This window comes from Bombus flavifrons, chromosome 8 (assembly GCF_040668555.2).
Source record: "Bombus flavifrons isolate JBK064 chromosome 8, iyBomFlav1_principal, whole genome shotgun sequence".
NCBI lineage: Eukaryota > Metazoa > Arthropoda > Insecta > Hymenoptera > Apidae > Bombus > Bombus flavifrons.
Genome location: NC_138449.1, coordinates 14,002,339 through 14,028,166, shown reverse-complemented (window position 1 = coordinate 14,028,166; position 25,828 = coordinate 14,002,339). Strand labels below are relative to the sequence as shown.

General features: G+C 38.1%; 4 protein-coding genes across 7 annotated transcripts; 2 read left to right on the top strand and 2 right to left on the bottom strand.

Annotated features, from left to right (window-relative positions):
* Positions 1-1,085: 1,085 nt before the first annotated feature.
* LOC138182253 (CWF19-like protein 1) lies at positions 1,086-3,116 on the top strand. Its single transcript, XM_069117913.1, has 2 exons — positions 1,086-2,583; positions 2,672-3,116. Exons 1-2 carry the CDS (start codon positions 1,300-1,302, stop codon positions 2,969-2,971), a joined length of 1,584 nt encoding a protein of 527 aa, XP_068974014.1. The 5' UTR covers positions 1,086-1,299; the 3' UTR covers positions 2,972-3,116.
* LOC138182254 (probable methylthioribulose-1-phosphate dehydratase) lies at positions 2,929-4,288 on the bottom strand. Of its 2 annotated transcripts, XM_069117915.1 has the most exons (6): positions 4,138-4,288; positions 3,949-4,043; positions 3,607-3,875; positions 3,302-3,503; positions 3,115-3,224; positions 2,929-3,042 (listed from the first exon to the last, which is right to left on the bottom strand). In XM_069117915.1, the coding sequence occupies exons 1-5, from the start codon at positions 4,165-4,167 to the stop codon at positions 3,119-3,121; spliced, it is 702 nt and encodes a 233-aa protein (XP_068974016.1). In that variant the 5' UTR covers positions 4,168-4,288; the 3' UTR covers positions 2,929-3,042; positions 3,115-3,118. The 2 variants fall into 2 exon arrangements, with proteins under 2 accessions (XP_068974016.1, XP_068974015.1); XM_069117914.1 differs by lacking the exon at positions 2,929-3,042 and having other exon boundaries at positions 3,100-3,224.
* Positions 4,209-5,662, top strand: Vlet (COMM domain containing 10 protein valette). 2 transcript variants are annotated; one of them, XM_069117916.1, is made up of 4 exons: positions 4,209-4,280; positions 4,535-4,673; positions 4,884-5,247; positions 5,345-5,662. In XM_069117916.1, exons 2-4 carry the CDS (start codon positions 4,645-4,647, stop codon positions 5,543-5,545), a joined length of 594 nt encoding a protein of 197 aa, XP_068974017.1. In that variant the 5' UTR covers positions 4,209-4,280; positions 4,535-4,644; the 3' UTR covers positions 5,546-5,662. The 2 variants fall into 2 exon arrangements, with proteins under 2 accessions (XP_068974017.1, XP_068974018.1); XM_069117917.1 differs by having other exon boundaries at positions 4,258-4,276.
* LOC138182252 (uncharacterized) lies at positions 5,658-25,828 on the bottom strand. 2 transcript variants are annotated; one of them, XM_069117911.1, is made up of 11 exons: positions 25,300-25,826; positions 22,838-23,315; positions 12,756-13,055; positions 12,040-12,264; positions 11,579-11,887; positions 11,177-11,476; positions 10,683-10,988; positions 9,973-10,275; positions 6,402-6,546; positions 6,167-6,321; positions 5,658-6,085 (listed from the first exon to the last, which is right to left on the bottom strand). In XM_069117911.1, the coding sequence occupies exons 2-11, from the start codon at positions 22,905-22,907 to the stop codon at positions 5,781-5,783; spliced, it is 2,418 nt and encodes an 805-aa protein (XP_068974012.1). In that variant the 5' UTR covers positions 22,908-23,315; positions 25,300-25,826; the 3' UTR covers positions 5,658-5,780. The 2 variants fall into 2 exon arrangements, with proteins under 2 accessions (XP_068974012.1, XP_068974013.1); XM_069117912.1 differs by lacking the exon at positions 12,756-13,055 and having other exon boundaries at positions 25,300-25,828.

The window sequence follows — 25,828 nt, the reverse complement described above, 5'->3', positions numbered from 1 at the left end:
TTCGCGGTCAAACATATTTTAAATAAATTCCGGAGGCCATCAAAGATCTTTGCATAAATTTTTCTAAAGATAATAATTTTATAACTTAAAGTTAATTATTTGCCACAAGAGATTTTTAGGTTATATAAGATTATCATTCGATTCTTTGTGCATCCGTCAAGATCGAAATTGTTTGCTTTAAATTAGAAATACCGTCCCTGGAAATTTTCTTTACGGTCATATTTTTGATAGATCCAAAATTGTGCACGGTTAGCAGGTAGGCAGTAGAATTTTATGACGTGGAAATCGTTTCCAGATGTTGGTCATTTGAAGATACAAGATGGTCTTTCGTAACAAGTGTAGTCCTAAAACTACTATGCTATCGCACGAAAATTCACAACAAAGTATGTACATATCTACCTAGTAACTGAATGTTGGAAACTTTCTCTTACTTGACTTAGTCTTGGTGTTAGAACCTCGATCTTTTATAGATAACTATCGTTTTGAAATATAGAATAAAAATTAATTTATAAGTACGCAGAAAATTTTTATGATTTTATATTTTGTGTTCTTATGTACATGTAAGTGATGTAAGTGATGTATACGTTAAATAATAATCTAAAAAGACAACTTTGTAACGTAATTCTATATTTCTATATTCTGTCTGTTTCTATATTTAATATTGTTTGGGAAATATCAACAAGTATTACTGAATGACATTATGTACATATCAACAATATTGTTTTACGATGTGGTTTGACATCAAATCAGTGTAAACAATGTAAATGGATATATCGACTGTAGAAAAGTATGTACTTTGCAAAGAATGAACGATTTCTTTAATGTCCTTTACCATCTTTATCATTTCCATCACTACCGACTCTACTACCATAGGCAATTATTTATTAACATATAAATGTGGTAATTTAAATAGTTATGCTTTCCAGTATCTCTCTCAATTATAGGAAACATAAAAGGATCTCTATCTTTTTCCAAGTGGATAAAACACGATGTTTATTCGCATTTAGTCTGGTACTATCATATAGTATCAGAATATTATAATAGGGACTTTAATTTACTACATTGAACTAGTAATCTTATAGTAACAAATTGAGATGTTTGGTATGCAGTTATTTAATTATTTCCGTTAAAAACGCGGTAAAACATTAGTCATGGAAAGTGTTAGTTTTATACAGTTGAAAATATTGAAATAATAATGATAGTAATAGAAAGCTATTTTAATTGTTAAATTCATGGATTTTTAATACAATTTCTATCTAATATTTATTGTGTATATATTTACTTACTGAAATTTAGGTTATGTTATTAAACATGACTGAAAAGCAAAAGGTATTAATGTGTGGAGATGTAGAAGGACATTTTAAATTTTTATTCAATAAAATTGATGCTATCAATAAGAAAAGCGGACCTTTCGACTTTTTGTTATGCGTGGGAAATTTTTTTGGTGAAGACAACGCGGAGCTTGAAGACTATAAAAATGGTATGAAAAGTATACCAGTTCCAACTTATATTATTGGCGCTAACGAGGAAGTTGATTTAAATAACTATCCAGATGTTGATGGTTGTGAAATTTGTCAAAATCTTACTTATCTTGGAAAACGTGGATTATATACTGCTAGTTCTGGGCTTAAAATAGCTTATATCAGCGGTACAGAAAATAACTCGTTGGAAATAAAACCTACTTGCTTCAATGAAAAAGATGTAATGTCAATTAAGCAAGCTTGTTTAAAAGGTCAACCTAGTTTTCGTGGAATTGATATATTAATGACTTCACCCTGGCCTGCTTATATTACAAATTTAGATCCTAATAAACCAAACTTGAAATATCAGGGTTCAAAATTAATTGCATGGTTGACTGCCCAAGTAAAACCAAGATATCATGTATCAGCGTTAGAAGGCATATATTATGAAAGACCTCCATATAGGAATCAAAGTCTACAAGATGGAAATACTGAAATTGCAACAAGATTTATAGCACTTGCTCCTGTAGTGAACAGTCAAAAAAGGAAATGGTTATATGCATTGAATCTGACTCCTGTTGACCGGACGCGTTTATCTGAGTTAATTATGAAAACTACAGATGAAACAGATATTCCATATCCCAAATCAATGCTATTAAGTGAACCATCTCTACAAAAATCAGAACAACCAAAGCGTACACAATATTTTTATGATATGGAATCTCAAGAAACTACTAAAAGATCCAAATCTTATGGAGGTTTTAATAAAAAATTAAAACGAGAATTTGATCAAACAAAGTGCTGGTTTTGCTTATCCAGTCCTGAAGTTTCTAAGCATTTAGTAATATCAGTTGGGATAGAGGTATATGTTGCACTTGCTAGAGGTGGATTGGTTGAGAATCATTTCTTAATCCTACCAATAACACATCATCAAAGTCTTTCTATTCTACCAAAAGAAGTAAAAGATGAAATTGAACAATATAAAGACGCTATAACCAATTATTATGCTACTTTGGACAAAGTACCTGTATTCTTTGAACGTAACTTTAAAACATCTCATTGCCAATTACAAGCTGTACCTATTCATAAAAATCAAGCAGCAGCTCTGAAAGAAACATTTGAGGTAAGCACTTTTATTATGATTGCTTAGATGTTGCAAAAATGTAAATATATGTTATGATTAGTAGATATTAATAATACTTTTGTTTTAGGAGATGGCGCAATGTAATAATTTTAAAATATCAGAATTACCTCCACACACCGATTTACAGCAAATTGCACAACCAGGTGTTCTATATTTTTATGCAGAGTTGCCAAATAGACAAAAGTTATATTATAGGATAAAGAAAGACTTTCCACTTCAGTTTGGTAGGGAGGTATTAGCTTCAGACAGAATATTAGATCTTGATGATCGAGTTGATTGGAAAGATTGTCAATTGGGTCAAGAGGAAGAAATTGAGTTAGCAAAACGAATTAGAAGAGATTTTCAACCATTTGATTTGGATACTTAAAGATGTACAAAAGTTTAAGATATTAATACTATAATAGGTACATATATATATATATCTGTATATCATGGTTTCTGAAAAATATATAAAGATATTAATTTATTATCATGTAAAAGTAATGAATAAAAATATTGTTATTAATTTACAATTTTATTCCTTATTATTATGTACATAATCTTTTGGAACTGCAGCTGGATCTAATCCACTTAGTTTCATTTGTAGAGCTATGTCGAATAGGTAATCATAACATTCCGTCCTAAATACAGAAAGACATATAATAGATGATATAATATATTCAATACATTAATAATATTAGATTAAATTAATACACACATAGTTTTTGCTTGTTGCCATGTATCTCCCCAAACATAAACACCATGTCTTCTTACTAATACAGCACAAGTTTCTGGATAGGCAATGATAGCTTTTTCCAATTCATCTTTTAAGTCCTCTTCAAACGGAGTATTTTCTATTATGGGTACCACTAATTCTTCGTCGTAACGATATGCTTTTCCCAATTTTTGATTCCTTATGCCTACATTATATAATATTGATATATTTTCATAAATAAATGAAAGAGTATATACATATATATCATAATTACAACTACATATAATAAAATAATTATCATTTTATACCTTTTATCATCTCAAGATGGGTAACGCGAAATTCTTTCCCAGGCCAATGCAATGTCACCATTACAGCAAATTTTGAATGAGTATGAATTACAGCTCCAGCATTTCTCCTTATATATGCACACATAAATAATGGAGTGCATTGAGATTTCTTCAACTTTTTCTCTACTGGTGGCAGTTCTAAATCATTTCCACTAATATCTTGTACAAACATTTCATCCGGACAAATGCGTTCTTTCTGAACACCGGATGGGGCAATATAAATTTTGTCTCTATAAATATAATTATTATTTTATATTAACATATTAACTTTAATATATAATATAAGAAGACAATATTATTTACTTGTGTTTAATAGATATTCCTCCACCAGTACCAGTTACCCATCCTAGATCATAAAATTGTTTACATAGTTCAGGAATTAAAATTCGTGGATGTTCCTGTAAAATAATAAAAGTATTAAACTTATACATATTGAAGTTATAATATCTATCTGAATAATTATTTTTAAGAAGTAATTATTTTAAGTAGTACCTTGTCGTATTCGGTATAATCTGAGGACATCTTTAATTATTCTGAAAAGTTTCGAACTACTGTGTTGTTTTCTACACACTCATAATCTTATCTATGTACTTTGATCCAGTGATTACGGTATGCGCACGTGCATTCATGTGTGGGTAATAAACTTTTGATAGGCCTTAAATTATTTTTTTTTAATGAAAACAGATCCGCGTAAGACCTAGTTTTCCTGACCGCAGTATATATCTGTGTAAATCATATTCATAGTACAAATACGATATAGTGCAAATCTTAATTAATGTTAAAATTATCAAGTGCACAGTTTCAGTACTGATACACCCACCTAAATACATGCATAATTGGTGATATAAGAATACAGCACACAACTAACTGCTATTTTTGAAAATTTCAGCGCTGATTAACTAAATTAATACTAAAGATGTAATGTCAAATCATGTTCACTGATTCCTTCAATTTTTTATTCTGGAGTTAGTCGCATAACCTATAAATGTGTTAAGTATCATGGCTTCATGGATCACAGTGACACCGCGGTAGTATTTAAATCTTTATTTCTTATTAAATTGTTTCATTGTAACTAATGCATTATCTTAAAAAAAAAGAAAAATCTAAAATTTGCTGTCGTTTATCGAATAAAAAAAAGAAAAATGTTTGATAAACGACACTCACAGCAAATTTTAGATTCGTAGTATAGTAATCTCACATTTCAGTTGTTTCATCTAAATCGGCATTATTTATTTTAGGCTCGAACGAGGTTTAAAAATAGCAAATCAGGTAGACAACAGTAAATTCCGCTTACTAATTAATCGTATTTGTCAGACGCTTCAGTCTGCTATTGATACAAAAATATTCAGTGAAGAAGAAGAGGAAAAACTATTGGTTTCCTTGGATTTGAATAAGGATGATCTGACTTGCCTTTTAGATGCGATAATATTAATTTACAAGCAAGCTACTTGCAATATTGTAAAACCACAATTGATGGAAAACACTTTGAAGGACACTTTTAAAACGGATGATGAGAAAACTCAAATATTTTTAAATGCATGGATTACATATAGTAAAGGAATAATCGATCATTTTAGACAGATGTCTATATTTCCTGTTCAGGTATGATGTTCACGATGATAACGACCATCAGTAGTATCTACATGGATGGATGTAGGAAATAAGAACATGCATTTTATACTAATTAATTCTGTTTTAGGTTAAAGATATCGATTGGTGTTTAAATATTCAAGCTGCATCTTCCTCTATTAAAAAAGACGCACGGCCAATGTCATTATTGCAGTTGAATTTGACAGGAGAAGAGGAATCAAAATTAACAGTGGAATTCGATAAGAAAGAACTCATAGATCTGTATCATAATTTAGAGAAAATACAGTCACAATTGGATGCTTTTAAATAGTATTTAGTTACTACTACTACTACTACACTCACACACACATTATATACATATACATATATAGTTATTGTAAAAAAGGTTTATATTATATAAAATATATTTTCTAACTTTTTACGTTTATTATTATATCTTTATTTATTAATACATTTGTTTTACAAGCTAATTTTGATTTTAGGATATACTTAGATTTGAAAAGAACAAATGTAACTCATTTTCGGAGATTTTCGTACTCTTTCGATTACTTCCTATATTTTCCAACATGCTCGTATAAATGAGGGCTTCTATTTGGAAGAACGCTATCGATATTTGTTACATTTTGATTTGGCTCAGAAATTTGTATATCTAATTTTGATGGATTTTCGATATACCGTTCGTTGTTAACCTGCGAAACCCGTTTCTTCCCCGACACAGCAACGGTTTCTAAAACTTTTGATGAGTTCCTTATAAATAAACGTGTTTTACAAACTACTAAAACAACTATAATAATCATTAGGAATAAAATCAGGGTCGTCAGAGCACCTACGATCCATCCCAGCTTTTCATCTACAACATTGAATTGAAAACAAAATTATATCTATTTTTTTTTCAAAGTTTGATAGCATAACGAAATCTAATAATACTTACCGCCAAGACTATTTAATAGAACAACTGTTGCGCTTCCTATCTCTTCGTCAGTGTCTGGAACAGTAAATTTGCACATCCAATTCCCTAAATCTGAATGATCGGGTTTGAATTCCAAGGTACATACGCCTGTATGATAATCCATCTGTACGTTATGTCTAAAAATCAAAGAAAAAAAGAGAGATAAAATTTAGAAAGTTCACAGCTTGGACAATGTTGAATTAAGAAGAAAAGTTACCTTTTCGTTTCACTGATATTCTGAAAAATATGAGTTTTCGGCGCGTGGATCCAGTGGCATTGGACTTTCGATAGCACAGTTTCTACTTTGCACGAGAGAGTGGTCATTTGATGGGGCACAGCCCACAATGCCACAGTCACTGGTTCTAAAAATCATCAATCTTTTCTGTAATCAGTACTTTGTTTCATCGATTCGTTTCTAGCCCAATCACCGAAAGCGTTGATGTCTCTCCTTCGGTAGTGCAGATTCTTCCAGGATCGAACATATATAAACGCGTGTGCATTAAGTGTTCACACCGTGCACAAGCAAATTTCACGTGACATATTTTTTGTTAGGGTACAATATGTGAAAAATGTGTCGATGTGTCGAAGATGTTCGTTGTGTAACATGTGTTCACATATGGCAAAGAGTATGATACTTAAAATGATTCATTAATGGTACACAATTTATTATACATGTATACATATGTTTTCAAAAATATCATTCATTTGGATAGGACGTTTTAAGTTTATTTCGATGGTATATGTATAGCGTACATATGTTAGTATCAAAGGCGATGGGAATGAGAAAGACCGCAATGACGTTTTCGTATTATCATTTATTTAAAGAAATGGTTTACAATGCCGGAGAGACTGATACTCAAGCGCGCATGGAAACGTACGACGATCCACCGATCACATCCCGGTGTAGATTTCTGTATTGTTCACGTTGGGAACTTAACAGTAACTCAATGGCACACGAAGGTATTAATTAGCTTCGAACGAAAGCGTTCTACGTTTGATTATTGCACGCGATGTGTATCGTGTTCCCTATGAATATCCGGGACTCTTCGAACGACAACGTCGCAATTAGAATTCCTTCTTTAATATTGATATCATTTGCTGATATTATTTTTGTGCCTTTAGTAATTACAGTGATTCAAACGTAATTATTATCCTTTCGTAGTGACGGCCGGCCGACCGACGGCAACGACAACGCTACATTATTCGAAACGAAGGTGAACATCTCAAACGGGACGCTTAACAGTAAGAATTGTCTACTTAGAGTTAATTTTAGCATGTAATTGAATATAATGAGTATGTAGAAAGTGCGTATCGTAGTATTTCTAATAAAAAAAAAAACCTGTTTGATCGTGGAGTTTTCGTAATGTCATCGGTACGTTGACTTCTCGTTTAGCAACACGTTGGCCACGGTTCAGCTAACTTGATTCGTTAACGGCCCCGTGACGAGTCTAATCGTTATTAGCACACTGGAGTCTCTTAAACGACCTACTTCGCTTAACAAATAAATATTCGTAGCCTTAAACATTAAAATTTCTACGCGTAGTCTTTTTAAATAGTTACTAGCTAATGCGTCTCAGATCTAACGTTACGCGTGAGAACGAACGAAGAGCACGAACGCTTTTTCCCTGGTTACTCTCTTACAGCAGGGCAATTTGTGGAATTGTTCTGCTGTTCGTCAAAACGTCTCGAATTAATTAGCAACGCTTTGAAAAAACTTCCGAATCCATCGTCTTATCAAAGAAGTAAGAAGAAGAAGAAAAAAAAAAAAAGAAAACAAAAAGAAGAAAATAAAAATGAAAAGAGAACAGAACAGGAGAAACAATCTCGAATCGATGGATCGTAAGTCGGCAAACTTCATTGGCGAGCGTTTGTTCAAAGCACTTTCCCTGACTTTCGACAATAAATAATACGAGAAATGACAATAAACGTAGCCAGAATGCTCGCGAAAAGGCTTACACACACAATACGGTTTCGCGTACTTACTAACGCGGCTACTAACTATGCTAAATGCGAAATCATTTGAGCGTAGACCTGCCGTTGAGCATATAAATAAGAAAGGGTGAATGACATTGAGTGATAGATGTTATTTAACGAGTAAGGTGCGCTTCTTAAGCGTGCCATCGATGGGGATAAAAAGAAACATTACGCTTGAAATACAGTTTAGTGAGCACAGAGACATATTGCATGGTATGCTTGACAAATAAGATAGAGAATTTAATGGCGCGGATGAAATAATTGTTATTAATGGAACGATCTTGCTGGATATATTATTTAGCGTTCCTTTTAACGATACATGTGTCCTATAAGAAAACCGGACAGCATTATTAATCGCTCATTAATTGCCAGGCTTTGATTAGCCCCGAGGCATAACGATCTAATAAATCCTCGTGAAGATTTATCAAGGAATTGCGAGGGAAACAATAATGGATGCGACCAAAACAACGATAAATTAGGACGATCTAATGCTAATCGATGCAAATGCGATATGTGCGGTAACGGTACGCTAGGTAACGAGCAAGGAATCTTATTGTTTGTTGCAAACGTAACAGTGGATTCCTTACAAGAATCGAGAAAAGAAAATGCTAAATCGAATATGATAATCTCATTTAAATAAAAATTGCAGACCGAAGAAACGGATATACTTTTTTCTTTTTTGTATGTCTACCTCTTTTACAATATATACGTGATTGATGACTAAATCATAAGTCATCAAGAGAAGTAGACATCATCTATGAGACTCGAAACATCGTACAGATTCCATCACCACCGCGATGCCTTCACCCACAACAGTCTTCGGAGAACTTAGACGCGATCAATTCCTCGTCTACGGTACTAAGATTGATGATCGATCATTATTTTCGTTCTTTCTACGAATTCCTTTAATCGTGCCCGCGCGGCTTTCAATTGTATATTCTAAGACTTTGCGATACATAGTACAATAGCGCGATCGATTTTTCTCAATGCTTTGAAAGCTAGTCACTGTCCTTTTTTTCTACGTGTTTTCCCAGTGACGATCTTCCAAACGATATCGATCAAAAATACTAATGTCCGTTACACGATACATCGTGTATACATTGCAGAGGATGAGTCACTTAATTAGAATATCCGGAAAAACGACTCCCGAATGCCGGAAAAATAACGTCAAAGTCCCCTTCCTTATCCATATTCATTATTTTCATATATCTACATGTTTAAAAAAAGACTGACTGTAAGAGGAATATCAAGTTTAGTTTTGTGCAACCTTTGTCTAACGCAACGAAGCAAAATGAGATGAATAATATGCAAAGATGATCATCAGTATACGGTCACAACGATCGTTAATATCGTGGTTTCATAAGAGATGAATCTCGGCGATGATCGTCATTGATTTTCTCCCGAGAAAGAATCTCATCATTCTTTGTATAAACAACAAAGAACCGACCTTTCTTGGCAATATATGCGACCTTTACGTCCACTCGTTTACAGCCTCGAAAAGCAAATTACACGATTGCCGAGGTGAAAAGTTTCACTCGACGCCATTATCCGGAAACTCGATTATTTTTCTACAACTTCTTCGTATTTCAAGTTCAAGTTGATCGACTCATCCGTAATTTGCTAATATATACACAATATACGTTGATGCTGTACACTCCTCAGGATCTATGGCCGATCCACGACCACGCCTTGAAGTTGTTGCGAATATCGCGAGGCGACCAGAGATCCATGGATCTATGATCGATTGCTCTTTGTACACCCTCACCCGTGAAAGGAAAGGAATGTCGCGAATCCGTCTCAAGATTCTATGATACCTGGTTCCAGAAGACTCAACTTGGCCGGAGGTGCATCCGTGTAGTTCTGTTTGCCACGTACCCTGGCGCCACAGGTCCACAATCCTTCCTGTTCCGCGAGTGCGTGCGTCAGCCTGACGCTGCAGTCCCTGGCCTCGCTTCCGGCCGCCGGAAATTGCTTTACCACTACCGTGGTATTCGAGTTTACCGGGGTCAGGGACCATCGACACTGTTCCACGGCCGACGAAGTCACACAATGCAGGAAGACGCTCCCTCCAGCTGATATTTGGATGTCTTGAGACAGCTCCGAGAACTTCACTTCGTCTGAAAATTAAATATAATAATGATATTTTATTGTACGGACCCCATAACCTTTGGTAAAATTGAATACAAATCCATAGAGATGCATTAGGCACGGAATTAGTATCGAGCTACGTAATATAAATATCGAGAATATGGTAATACGATGCAAAATATAACGTAATAAAAATGAAAAACGAGCGAACGATGGAAATGAAATGTCAGGTAATAATTAGATTGCTGATAGATCTCTGTGTATTTATGGGGAATTTGCATATAATATGCAAAGTACAGTACTCCTTATCTAAAGTATAAATTTACGTTAACATCTGCTGTTTAGTAGCAAGAAGGTTAAAACGATAGAAGGTGGAAGAAGTTATGGAAATGATAGAAGGTGGAAGCAAGAAGGACGTTGACGAAAATAAAAATACCTTGCTCGTATACGGTGAGCTTGACGAATGGCGAGGTCAGCATCGTGTTGAGGGAACTGATCGACACCTGACAAGCCCACTGACCCTGTTTTTCGGCGTATACTCGTGGCAACGTGAGCGAACAGTCTCTACCAAGGTCGCCATTGCTTGGGTATTCCTGAGCGACGATTTCTGGCTCGTTTCCGTGAAGTGATTTCCAGGTCCACGTACACTTTTCCACGCGGCTGCTCGTTACGCATTTCAACGTGGCCTCCGTACCAATCGGCACGGAAGTGTCCGACGGCATTTCAACGAAGTTGACTTTGGCTGGAACATCGATCGAGATAAATTGATCGATTAAATCCACGTTTTGGTAGATAAACGTGCGAAGAAATCGTGCATTGCTAGTTAATTTTCGCGTTCGTTAATTTTCTAACAATATTGGTCTGTGAAAAAATATATATTTCTAGGACTTGATTTTTTATATTTTACAGAGGACCAGGTGGTATTCGTACCTGTAGGTAGGAGGCTAACAGTCGCAGGTGGCGCTTCGTGAAGAATTCCATGCGGTGACAGTCGAACGCCACACGTCCACAATCCTTCCTCCTCGTACAGGACGTTCTTGAATCTCACCGAACAATCATGATCCGCGTCTTTGTTGGGATTGAATTTCTTAACTAACAAAGGTGCCTGACTCGAGTTGGATGCCCTCCAGGACCATTCACATTGTACCACTGGCTTGTTCACCAGACATCTGAGAAGCACCGATTCACCAGGCGCTACTTGGATTCCTCTGGATAACTGTACGAATTCAACTGCGAAAGAAAATCAAAAAACAAAAATTTATCGTTATGACATTGAAAGGAATCTTTTAAAGATATCGTTACAAGATGATAAAAAGAATTCGGATCTCTTACCTTCCGAAATGAGAAATCGAATGGGATTCGACTGCGTGAACGAAGAATTCGGATCGATTCTGCCGCCACACGTCCAGTATCCTTCTTGCTCAGGCAGCACGTTCTTGAATTTAATACTACAATCGGTGCTGTCGTTGCCGAAAGCTGGAAATCGCTTCACCTCGAGGTTCCACGGCTGCGATTGGTTTAACTGCCTCCAGGACCATTGACATTCACGGACAGATGCTTTCATCTGGCACATTATTTGCGCCGAGGATCCTGCTGGTACTTCCACGACGTTATCAAGCTTCGCAAATACGATCAGAGGATCTGGACATTTATAAATATCAACATTCATCTTGCTGTTTCTTACTTTCTTCTTCTTTAATTATTTTCTAACGAATAAATTTTCAGATTCAGGAAATATAACGTAATTGGACGTCGAATTAGAAGGATAAGAAGAGACAATCAACATTCCATACTCTGGTGCTCATTAACGATGCTCAGCTTAGCAGGTTCCGTGCTGGTGAAAGGATCATTCGTGGAAGTTCTCGCGGCGCAGCTCCAGTATCCGGTCTGCTCGTGCTTCGTACTTGAGAATCTTACGGAACAGTCGTTGCTATTGTTCCCGAAGGCAGGAAATTGTCGTACCGGCAGCGGATTGGTAGTCGGCGTGGTTGTCGTCTGAATCACCGAGACCGTGGTGGCTATAAATTATAAGAGAATTTCGATAAATACACCGTACACGAGTGCCGTGGAAAATAACAGAGCTTTATCGAAAGTTTGACTCACTGGCGTTCGTCATAATCGAAACAAATAAAAAATTGTATTATCGATTGTTTTATTCGTAAAGACGAAATATACTTGGAATCGATCGAGCATAAATTTATTTTATGATACTTAAGAAGCTTCAACGCTAAACTTGATTGTAATTAGAGTGCGGATTCTTATGCATTTATGCTAAATTTAAAGCTTGTAAAAATCCACAGAATCCGTATAATATATAAAAATATATAAAATATCGGAAGTGGAGTACTCGTCGTAATTTGTAGTAGACGAAACAAATTATTGTATAGATTCCATTTCTCTGGTTTCCTTCATGAAAGTATGAAATTGCATAAAAATTCGCAAATGAATAAGAAAATTTCATGGATTTAATGGATTTGTCTTTTAATATGAAAATGTATTGGTAACTAACTGGTCGCTGGTGTTTCGCTGATATCCGGAAGTGGCAGGTGAACCGGTGGTAAAGGTTGCCAGGACCACTGGCACTCGGCCACAGGATTAGCGGTTCTGCATGCTAGAAGAACGGACGAACCGAGTTCCGTTTCCGTGTGCTCCGGAACGTTCACGAATAGCACGGGGCTCGGTGGCGCCTTCGTTCCTGGCAAGATATCGTCCATCGAGTGACCCTGAATTTCGGGATCCATAGAAATCGGGCCGATCGTGGTAGCATTGATCGTTGTAGCGTCGTTAGACTCTTCTGGCACAGGTACTCCTATCAACAGATCGTCACGATGGAATTCGAGATGAAAAATGAAATTTCGAATTTCACTAGACTTGTACAGTAACTTGGAGATGTTTAAAGTTCGTTCGGTAAGATCGTGGAAAAAGGAAAGTCATATATTAAAATGGCTCGTTTGAACATTGCCTCATAGGTTGCGTGTTCGAGAATTCCAGAAATATTTTAAATACCGCGACATGTATCGATAATGCGATCACGTTCCTTTAAATTACCAACTGGTCTCGCATTCGAAAATTTCTCAAGATATCATCCGGTGGAAGAATTGATAGAATAATATTATTACGGTTCAATTAATCATTTTAGGTAGTGTTATCTTCAAGGTCTCAATAATGTCTGTTGTATTCTTTGTATTATTTATAGAAACCGAGCCTAGAGTTTTTTATCGTTTAAAGTCGATGAACTTGTTGTTTGATACTTGGTGGTTAAATTTTTGCCAGTTTTGAGAAACCAGAAAAATCGAACAGGCTCCGTGTTCCAATGAAGAGTCACATCGTGATCCAAAGGAACTCGGTTGAACATATATATATATATATATGTAGGACACATCGGGCAGGAAGCTACGACAGTCACGTAGACAATCGCCTTGCGTCGCGCGTCTGTCGCCATGTGCAAATAGAACCAGGGACGGATCGATAATAAAATATTTGTTAAAAGGGGGAACCACGAAGAATTAGCGTCGTAAAACTCGGCTCGATACACTGTGTCCAGAATACGAAATCAAGCGTTCTGTAACACAAGTCCTACAATCTCATTGGCAATCAAATCGAATTTCGATAATTCCTTCTTTCCCATTTCTACCACTTTCTTTTCGATTTTCACTGGAAGTTTCACTTCCACGCATCAATCTTATCTTCCTAGTTATCACAGTATCGTTAGGATCTTCTAATTAACGAGCGAACTCTCATTAAAAAGTTGCCTCGACAGCAGAATTGCACACGTAAAAAACTTGATAGAACCATCTCGAAATAGCCCGTATCGTTAATTGTATCGAAAGTCGGCCGTTTTTGTTCGGCGAACGATCACGGTCAAATTTCTCTGAATGAAAGAGCCACCGTGTGCACCGTTCCACACTTTCTACGTGGCCACGGTATGTAATACGCGTCCGTGCCGAACTTGGTCCTTGGTATTGTCTCGTTACGTTCGCCATGTGGCGAAGCTCGTCCTCAAGACGAGCAAAGCTGGTCGCTGACACTGGAAGGTCGTTTCCCACTTTACATTGACATACTCATGGCTGGTAACTGGTAATATAATTTCACTGCATTCAAGGTGTATAAACTTTGGAATTTATAGTAGACACGTAGAGTAGTCGTGTTGATTATATCGTTGATGACGACGATGGTTCCAATGGTTTACATACATACACAGTGTACACATTTTAATAGCTATTATTCCGCACTCTTTAATCCAAAAGTTTCTATTTACCAGTACAAAATTGGAGAATATTTATCATTTTCTCATTGTTTCTCTTCATTCGATTTAAAATATTTAGCCATTATTCTGTAACAGCCTGCGCGATATAATTTTACACAGGAGGCAAAAAGATATGAAGACCTTCGAATATTTTAACGTAATATCTTGAACGAAAAGAAGACGGTGTCGTGCAGCGTATTTACAAAGAGTTTATAAATAATTAACGAAAACTCAACAGAATCAGATTGCTTCAGAAATGTAGAAAATATTCTACGTATAGATATTGCTTAATGTTAATAGTAATATCTATTGCAGGAACATTAGAGCTGTAATTTGTAATTAGAGATATACGCGGAATGTTAGAAGGTAATAAACGGAATATCTGAGGTTTTCGTTGAAGAACTTTCTCTCGAAATAACAGTGATTTTCATACAATATGTTTATTAAGCCATCGCTTCCTCGTTTCTTTCAACAATTTAGCACTATTTTATGCGTTTTAAATTATTATTCGAAACTGTGACGTGGCTAATCCGCATCCTTCGTCATTTGACTTTGCTGCAGTGGACTGTGGGAATTGTTACATAAGGTGGTATAGCGTGTGTAGGTGTTACCATCTGATATAATCATATATAAAAATCAACGATGATACTCCAACATAGTTAAATCCAACATAGTTCGTTTCGAACAACTTCGTCAATTACTTATTTAATTCGTTGAACGACTTTGTAAGTCTGTCGTTGGACAGAACAGAGAAATTTGATTATCGTGAATTGCTTTAGTAGACACATTCGTCAAGGATATGATAAAACTGGATGAACTTTGAAAGGAAAGAACGAAGAAGAAAAGAAAAAACGGACACGATCGTGCAGCATCTAAGTCACGCCGTATTCATTCAGCCAGTCCAAGGCCACCGTTTACTTTCTTCGTACTTTCTTACTTTCTTCATCGCGTCCTTGATATTCCGCCACGTAATTTTCGATCGTTGCCCGCCGCGAATCATCGAGGTCCCTTTAAGTTTAAATACATTAACAACCGAAATATTCTCCATATCACCTACGCTGTCAAATATCAACGCATCTGGTTAAATTTATTGGAAAACTCCAACAATTTTCACTCGCATTTGGTATTTTATGTCGTAAGGAACATACGGAAGGTTTTAAGAATCTTAATTTAATCGAGCATTTCAGTCACGTCTTACGAATATCACCTGGTTAGTTTCATATTTAATCAAGTTATAGCTTTGTACTTTACGACGATAAGTTTTCGTGCGTCGAAAGAATATATAATGAATTTCTCGTAATAATGAACGCAAAATACCGTTCTGTAACTTACATCGCCATGATTCTTAGCCAATTAAACGATGCTAATGAAATAACAGACTTGTAATAAAATAAGCAGAAAATTACGCGTTGAGATACATTAAATATAAATGGGTATCCTGATATTTATGGCCAGCAGTGAACGTAACGTTCCTTCGATTAATATCATTCGCCAGTTTTACCATACGATATGACTGTTTTGTAGATCGATTAATGATTTAACGGCCGATTAGCCGCGGCTGATAACCTTGCCGATTAAAACATCGGCATTTCGAGATTTCGTGCTGGCCCAGCTACGCGTCCCGGATGTATCTTCGCAGGTCTCGCCGTGACTAATTCCACAACAATGGAATCCCATCCCAAGATTATCGACCGTAAGACAAGGCCAGCCGTTTCTTGTGGCGAGGAGTGGCCGCGAGAGAAGCGAAGAACGGAGAAAAACGAGGATTCGACCAAGTCGAAGAGGATATCGTTCCGTAATTAAGAACGAGCCGATGGACGCGCAACCACGGTCGTCAACCTTACATCGATGTCTCCGGGAGGACAATTAGAGACACCGGTCGATTTCTTTTCCCACGTAGACGACGTTGTGAAACTCAAAATACGTCCGCTGGGCGTTGCCTTTTTGCAAGATCTACATCGCCATAACCATAGAAATTTCGTTCGTCGACTAAGATACTAAGAGTAATGAAAATATAAATGAGAGAACGAAGATGGTGTGGAAGGGCTGGCGATTGGACGATGAGTCAGGAAGATTGAATTTTGGAAAGTATTTTAGAAAATACTAGTTATATTTATGGTAGACTGGTATGCCAGCAACGTTCTTGGAGAACGTATATTTTAAGAGAATGCAAAAGTTTGACTTGCTGGAATGTTTGGTTAGTATTTTTCGTCAATATGTACCTACTTACGAACGAGAAAAATGTATATTTGCGCCGGGATTTCAAGAAACTATTCTTCGAGGAACGCGTGTAGATAATCGTTCAGTGTAATCTAAAATAGTCCCGGCGCATTCAAACTTCCAAACGATTATCAACTTTTGACGCGCATACTTTTCAAACGAACTACTTGTTTCTTAACTGTGAAATTGCCCTGTAATTACCCTCTGCGAAAATGAACATATGTATTCACGATCAATTTCTTTAACATTATTAACCTATATCTCATGCTTTCTGCTCGTATACCGATTTCTGTCATATCTAGGGCATGCAAATATTATACGGTAGAACTTTGATTATCGCTATTGCAATCACGATGCACAACGAGTGGATATCAACTATTTCAAAATATTCTAAGATTAATATTTTAAAGATTAATAGCTTTTAAACAAAAACGAGAAATCTTTTTCAGTTTCTACCGTTGTTCACCGATTTTTCTTACAAGGAATCACCATTGAATCTTTCGTTAATCGAAGTTCCAATTACTGCGTTAATCGGTATTATTATAATCGAAATTCTATCGATCTCTGTCGAGTTTTTCTCGTTAGTAACCGAAACCACTCGTGGTTCTATTTTTTCCCCGAAGAATCTTCTTTTTATAAATTATCAAAATCGAAAAATACGTGTTTGCGATTACAGAAGCGTAATTGACGCAAAACTGGCTAGTTGTCAGCGGAACCGAGTGATTTTGCTCTTTCAGAAAGCTCGCAACGTGTCTTATCAGCACGCGTAATTCAACGCACAAGATGAAACGACGTAGTTATACGCTATCACGGTCGTAAAGAGTGGAAAAAGAACGGCTCTAAACTATTCCTGTATTCCTTTCACGTTCCTTCTTTTAGCCGGCTAACGAGCAACAGTGACGTCAGTTTCATTTTCAAGAAACCTTTTCCATTCCCGATGGCTTTGAACCGGGATGACGAGGAAGAAATACTGTTCGAGGAAACGATCGCCATAGTCGGGTTTCCCAGAAAGGTTTCGACCGCGTTCCCAAATCGATGACGACAGGATCGACGGAGAAAGCTTCTCGATAGTTGTCGAGATAAAGATTGCACGAAAGTTTGTTTCAAAAAAGGATGATTTTAAAGATAAACGGGGATGCTTCTGTTCGTTCGATGAATCTTCCCGAGTTTCCTCGTGTTGTAGAGCTGCACGTTAATGCGATGGGATCTCGATTAACCGCGGCTTAATCGACGCCGAGGCAGACCGGTTAAATCGAGACTCGCGGCTATCGAGTTACTTTAATCTATTTTATGTATGCCTCTTTTCACGTATCGTTTATGCATTGTACAGAGATTATACGTGAAGTTTTTCTGAAAAGTTCAAAGCTCTGTTGCTGCTTATATTAAATCTTCGTTATTTCCTTGTCCAAATGAGACGATTCGCAAACGAAGATGGATGATTTCTAAGCGAACAAGAAATTAATCGAAGTGGGTCAAGAAAATACGATAAATCTTCGTTGACTGAAGTTACTTCTCATAGAAGTAAACTCATGTTTTCTGTAAATCGTTTCTTTTAATCGATTCTATCTATTGTTCGGATCTCGGGATGATGTCTCTTGAGAAATATTACAAAATCAGCACAAGCAGTGCATGTGTTCGATCGATCTATCGAGGTATGTAACTCGAGATATGAGAACGATCGACGATCGTTTATTTCATTGCGATCGGAGCGTTGTCCTTGGCCAGGATTAACCCCGGAATTCATCGAACCTCGTTTCCGTTTCTTCATACGACGCAGTAGTTGGTCACGGTGGTACCAAAAGAAAAATGTTGGTCCCGTAATGAACTCCATTGGTTCTGCTGTTTTAAGAAGCTGCGCAAACGAAACGTGAAAGTACGAGTCGATAAAAATTTCGTTACCAATTGGTAACGCTGTTTTCGTGGCGCTCGAGATTTCTACATCTTCGATGAAGCTACGTCTCACGGTAAGGAAGGAAAGGAAGAAGGAAAAGTATATAAAATTCTTTAAAGAGCCCAAGGAGCATCTTGCACGCTACAAAAATTAGAGATTGGGAAGGTTCAATCGTTGTTCTTTTGACACCTTCGGAAGGTTATAAGTCGCGAAACAACGAGTAGCTGGATATTGCTGCGAGCCGCAGCTGCTAAGAATTATCGCAAATTGTAGTCTTCAGGAAAATATAAAAAAATATAAAAACGATATTCGTTGAGGCAATGTTACAGCAATTGAAAAATCGAAAAAAAAAAATAAGAAGAATTCATGATACAACTGGATTAACATTAATCACATTGTTCGACGTTTAAGAAACCAATACGTAAATCGTATTATGAGATGAGAGAAAACGAAGATCGTCGAATAGATGGAAATAGACGAGCGTTACGTAAAATCGGAGGAAAGAAGATAGTTAGACGGGAGCGAAACGAACGTGTCCATGGAACGCATAAAATTCAGTGGTGTGGATCGTAACGCAGGATCGTACGATAGTTCCCATGCAGGTTCCTACCCTTCCCCACGTGTTTGCATTCCAGAGCGATGTTTCACTAAATGCACGCATTGCATCGAGTTTAACCACCCTCCGCAGAAGAACCAGTTCTTTCGGCTCGTGAGCACGCCGCTCCCTGGCCATGCCACGAATGCTTTACGAGAACGCGTGTGCAGAGAAAAACGATCGGTAAAAAAATCACCACTGAAATTCCGGGATATCAAATTTTATTAATGTCTCACGATCAATATTACGGGCGCAATAATTGACGATCATTTGTACTCGCAAAAATGTTTCACCTTATCGTACTGTTACGCGTTATACGTTTTCATTTTATATTTTCCATATTTTGAATATCTTTGATATTTTTGGTATTTTCCGCTTTCGTTATTTACATTCTCGATCATATTTATTTTCTTTTTAAAAGTTTGATACGCAGTCGATTTCATCGTTGCATCGAATACATTATCATTAATTGTTAAGTGTTTTTACGTGACTCGATAATTATACGAAGAGTACATATTTCCGACGAGCAAGCTAACGAATTCCTTTTTCTTCGGATGATTCACGGTGCATGGTCCAAGATCGTCTCGAATTCTTCACGCTCGATCGCTTCGATTCGTATCGCTACCAGCAACGAACCGTAGTCGAGATGTAAACGTCTTCACGGCAACTTGGTAACTGTGTTATTGGAAATTTCAATCCCACTCACTTCGATTCCTTCTTACCTCATATGTAACGTTTCCCTGTAATTCTGTCATCGTTCTGTCGTAACGTTCTAACCAACAATCTCTTATAAAACAATACACAGTGAAAAGAATTCACGCGTTTGTACAAAAATAAACTGGTTGCATACATTTGTATACTAATCTCTCTCATAATAAACATGTACGATCGACATGAATGAATAACTCGCGCAACAATTGTTCTACAAATTGATTCAAGTTCACATACTAGAGCAACTTCCATAAGTCAGGGAACAGGGTCAACTATGACGTACATTATACTGCCCGGAATAATTAGAAGATCCTCTATCCAAATTAAGTAACCAACGTTTAAAAACCACCTCATACTACACTGATAACCAAATAAAAAGCTTCGCAGAGCGTATATACTTCATTCAGATATTTCATTCACTTTTGCAATACCATTTGCAATCTCTTTCCGATATTAGCGTTCACTATAATACGCAAGATATCCCACGTAGATAAATGGAGTCGTAATTTCAAAGTAACAAAAGTTAGAAAAAACTTAAACGCTCGTGGCTGGTGTATGATCGTTTAATAATTTCGAAGTTATTTCTACTCTTTAAAAGTCGACTATATATATTTTTATACATCGATATTACTAGTGTTTTCTTTATTCTCTATACGAAAATACTAAGGTGCTTATAGTTGAGAATATTTGCTTTAAAAGATGCATTAGCTTCAATTGTATCGCATTGAATTTATGAAAAATAAGCAAAACGAACGTATGTGTATTTTGCGTTCTTATAGTTCACCGTATAATCTAAAGGTACAATTTGATTGGGACATTTTGCAGAATTCAATAGCGTGGTCCTGACTTTAAGGATTCAATCCTGGAATCCTTTCAAAAATGGAAAATCGTCTCGTGTGGACATAGTCGATTACAATTACTTTCCTAATCCCGCTGAAATCATCCGATGCAGCTCGCAACAGCTGCAAGAGCGGACGATTTCCAGCGGTGCGCGATGCGATGATCAGCGTCTCGCTCTGATTACGCGGGTAAGTGAGCGCGCTCGTTTGAGATCGCGATGATTTCGCCTGGGTTTCGCGACAGGCGAAAATCTTTCGACGCTTGTTATTCCAATGGGACACGCGACGCGCTCTACGAAAGTGAATCGAGCCTGTTAACACAGATTTTCGCGTGGCTCGGACAGCTGCGTGGCGCACGTGCCTCGTTTTTAATGAAACGGAATCGTCGCGAGAGCCACGAATGTGGAAAGAGAAACGGGCATCCCGAAACGCGGCAACGGAGAATCACCTTGAGAGCTGGTTTCACTGCCAAGGTGGCAGTGCTCAAGAAACGGTTTCCACGCAGTTTTGGTCAGTTCTTTCTTTCTGGGATATCGAACGCGAGAATTGTGGTCGACGTTTTGTTCGGTCGAGGGATTTCGGGTAATTTAGGCTGTGTGTCAGAATGAATGCATTTGCAAGCGAGATGGTCTGTGGCGTAGAAAATATTTTCTTTCAGATCTTATTGTTAGTCATTGTTCGGTATAAAATAGGACTCTGGTTTGTTCGAGCTTCGTTCGTTGGAATAAAATTTGTTTCTTGAGTAAATGAACTGCTGCCAATTGAATCCACTTGCCAAAACCTGACCTCTGTTATATGAATTTACTCGAACTTCGTATAATTAACTATAGTATAGGATTGTTTGAACGAGAAATCTCAGATAGTGGAGAGAATCAATGAATTCGAGGATGAGGACGAGGCGTTAGCGCGAACTTATTGTTTCTGCGACTTGAAATATATCCATTCGAGTTTCTACTCTAGTTAGTACAGTCATTTGACTCTAAGTCACTTGAATTCAAGTAATATGACTACTTTACGCGAGCTTTCAAATACCGTGAAAGTGGATCGCATGTAAACGTTACGATGCTGCCAGAAGATTCTTAATGATTCAAACGTGCTAGCTATACGATTCCAATGAAAAATGGAGAGACAAGTTGGAATAAAAATATATGTGAATCGAATGAAATTCGACAGTTGGATCGATAATAAAATATTACGTGTCACGTGTCATTTATGCCCTCGCGTTGATCATTTCGAATGCAACCTCTGTGATGGCACTTAAAGGTTACGAGGCCCTTGTCAAGGTTGAGGCCTTTGAAGTCGTAAAAAATAATGGCTCCTAGCATATTAATCCGTTCATGTCGGCCAATCGATATTATTACGCTATCCGTAATATCGATTCACGATAAATTCTTATTGTCACATGACAGATCGTAATTCATTGTAACTAGACAGACATCGATAATTTACAGACTTTCTCGGTAGAAAATTGACGTGCAAATTTTTATTCACCGGTAAGCCAGCCAACGATGAATACGCACGAAACTATTTAATCTTATACAAACATTTGCGTCACGCGATCTGTTTTTAAAACTATCATTACGCCGAAGTAAAACGCGTATTATTTATATATAGACAAAATGATCGTTAATAAGACTCAACGAAGTTTCAGTGACAAAGTTTAGATTCATAGAAAATTAATCTTTCAGACGACAGTATTTATTCGATTTATCTTGATAGAATAAATAATTACGCGTATAATTTATTGAAATTTCTCTAAAATCCAATTTCTTGAATTTAAATTTCAACAAATAAATTTATTCCTCTCTTCTCTCAGAAACGAACGATTTATGTTATATCCCGATTACGATAACTTCAACGTTAACGCATTGTCGACGATATCCTGTAAAATAAATTTTATCCAAATTTCCGCATTTTTTTGCAACACAAATCACGTCGAATAAAATGGAAGACGTTGACTCACGTCTCCCATTCTCAACGTTTACGAAAGTAGAAACGTCGAACCACGTCTCTCGTCAAGAATTTGTTAACAACGATTCACCATGACAATAGGAACATAAATAGAAACGGAATCCTGATCAGTACTCACCATTGCACGTAATGATCAAGCACAGCAGGACCAGCCAGATTCTCATTTTGGAGAACACGAAGGACGTCATCTCCGGCACCGCATTTATCACCGTGCGTCCTTGAAGGAGGATCGAAGCCCCGTGTTTCGCAGGAGCGATCGAGCGCGTCGTTATACACGTGTACTGTCGTCGAAGAGTATGGTCGCGTGCGATTTGTACCCGCACGACGATGACGCATGTAAAACCCCCTCCGTGTCACCGTTTTACGATCGTGTAAACCACTCTTCCGACGTAACAACGTCTTCGACTTCTACCCTACGCTTCTATCTTCTGCTCGATAAATTGTTCCTCCACCTTCCTTCCAATCGAACGAGATCTCGAGTTCTCGTAATTTGATTTCTTGCCGCTCTTCGACACTGACCGCCTAGATTTTCACGATTCAGCGATCTGCCACTAGAAGTCTTGCTTTCGTTCTCTTCTTAATCCTGTTGTCCTTCTCTAGATCGAAGAACGAAGGATTCTATTAACGTTGGAAAAATCGAAGATCAAAGAACTAAGGATCGACGTAGGAAAGGACGGAAGTTCGAAGGAGGAAGGACTTTAACATTGGAAAAGATGGAAGAACGAAGGATTCCATCGATACTGGCGAAGATTCAAGATCAAAGGATTCCATCGACGTTGGAGAAGGGGATTCCTGGTAGGAACGCGGTCCAGGAAGAATCGATAGAGATCGCGTCGATAACCGGAAGGATGGCCGTTTGTACTCGTGAAAAGTACTTGACCTTCGTGGATCGCATGGAAGGAAACGGTGCCGAGAGCACTGGAGAAACCGGTGTAACTCGAGGTAGCTAGGAAATTTTTGTCGGGCTAACTGGCTGCTGAGGTTGGCTCGCTAATTTATGACGTAGTTCCGTTATTGCAACGTGACGTTGATTCGTACGCAGAAACCTCCAGCTGACCCCGAGATAACCGTGATTTATTGTTCCTACCGATTCGTGAATGGAAACGAACGTGACGTCGATACGACCATCTTTTACGCGGATCGTAAATCGTCCAGTCGAACTGTCGACCGTGCGACGCGTTTTCCGAGGCTCGCTGTGGCTCTTTAACGAGTCTCTTTTTCTTTTTTTTCCTTTCGAAAGGTATCAGTAAAATAATAGGAAATTAAATGTCGCAGCAATAATTTAAAATCGTGTCGTTATTGGTTGGATACGTTTTTAGAGTTTTCTCTTTCGAGGAATTATCTTGTGGTTACAGTTGGAAGTGCGTTTCTATAAATAACGTTCGTGCAATATCGATTATTATTAGTGAAAATAATAACACACGAGATAATTGGCGTCGATCGGTTGAACTCTATCACGTGTATGATTTATGAAGGCAGAATGGTTTCAGAAGCATCGAAACATTGCGTTGCAATGTACGATATATCGTAGAAAAACCGAGTGCGTTCAAAAAACTAGAACGACTGGAACGCTGCTCGCGGCGATCGTTTTAGATATCCAGCAACGTTGACTCATGTCTTAGACGAGGCAGGAATAAAAAACAACGTCTGAGCGTCGATCAATGAACGTCTACGATCGACGATCTATGCCAGGTCGAGAACGAGGTGAACGAACAGAGCGTTTCAAACTATTTATATCATAATCGTGTCGCGAAACCGAGAAAAATGGGTTCGTCGAAAAAGAGCGTTACTTTTCCTTGGAAAATCGAACGGCGATGATTCACGATCATTGTAAACGATGTTGAAATTTATAAATTAATCATACGCACGTCACTAGAAAGAAAAATCGTAGTAGTTGAAAAGAGATGGAGAATTGCACGCGGCTTAGTGCCTCGACCGATTACGCTTCCAATATGTCAAAGTTACTCGAGCATGAAGTAACGCCGCGTCGTCGAGCATGTGTCGCGGCAATTACCATATAATGGGGCGCAGGGAATCGCGAAATAATCGGCCCCCGCTGAAAATAAGGATTTAAGAAAGCGGCCAGGCCAGCCTAGCGATCGAGCGAGCGAACGAGCGAGCGCACCCGTATTTCCTTGAACTTTCCGCGAACGCGAGTAACGGAATCGGTCGGGTGATTCACCGAGCCTACGAAAATATCGAAACTTCGCCCGGAGCGAAACAACGAAAATTACGAGACGGCGGAACGAATTCGTCGCGATTTCCCGCGGGCCGCTTGTTGGCGCGCTCCTGATCACGCATCGTGTTCAGGAGCATCCTACGCAAATAGAAAGGCAAAAAGTCGGCGAATATTTCGAAAGTCAGACGAAAGAGCGTGTTCGTGTCGCGAATATATCGCTTTCCCTCCGAATTGTTCGGATTTCACACGAAAGAATCACACGAGATACACGCACTCTCTGATCGATTTCGATCGAGATCTTCCGTTTTGTCACTTCGTTTCTCCCTTGCTCTCGTTCGAGGTTCACCAGTAGCGCGCCACCAATCCTTCTCGTACACCAAATTCACACGGGATCTACTCACTGTCACTCGATGGATACCCCTTCTTCCGAGAGAGTACCCTCACTGTGCCCGAATCACTCGTTCAAGAGTCCTCGACGTGGACGCACGGGTGAAACGCGTGTGGGGACCGGTCGATCGGTTCGCTCCAGACCTTCCCAATTCCGATCGCGCCACAGACAGTCTATATAGTCGCGTGCGTTTGTGTGCGTGCGGATAAGAGAAAGAAGGAGAAAGAGAAATAGAATTCCGATCGTTCTCGTCCAGTCTGCTTCGTGGCACCTGTGTGACTCACTATCCCGCGAAACGCTCGTACGTATTATCCTTGGCGCGAGTCGCGATGTGGAAAACGGCCGATCGTCGGTATCACCGAGTGTATCGAACAACCAAAGAGAATATGTACAGAGGGAAACGCCGGGAATCCCCTGCGACTGTATACGGTCGCGTGCTCAACGGTGAGCGCCGTGAGCCGACTGCAACAACTGCAGACGCTAGGACGGATGATGGTCGCCGGTCGGCGTCGTTGTCGTTGTCGTTGTCGGGTATATCGGTG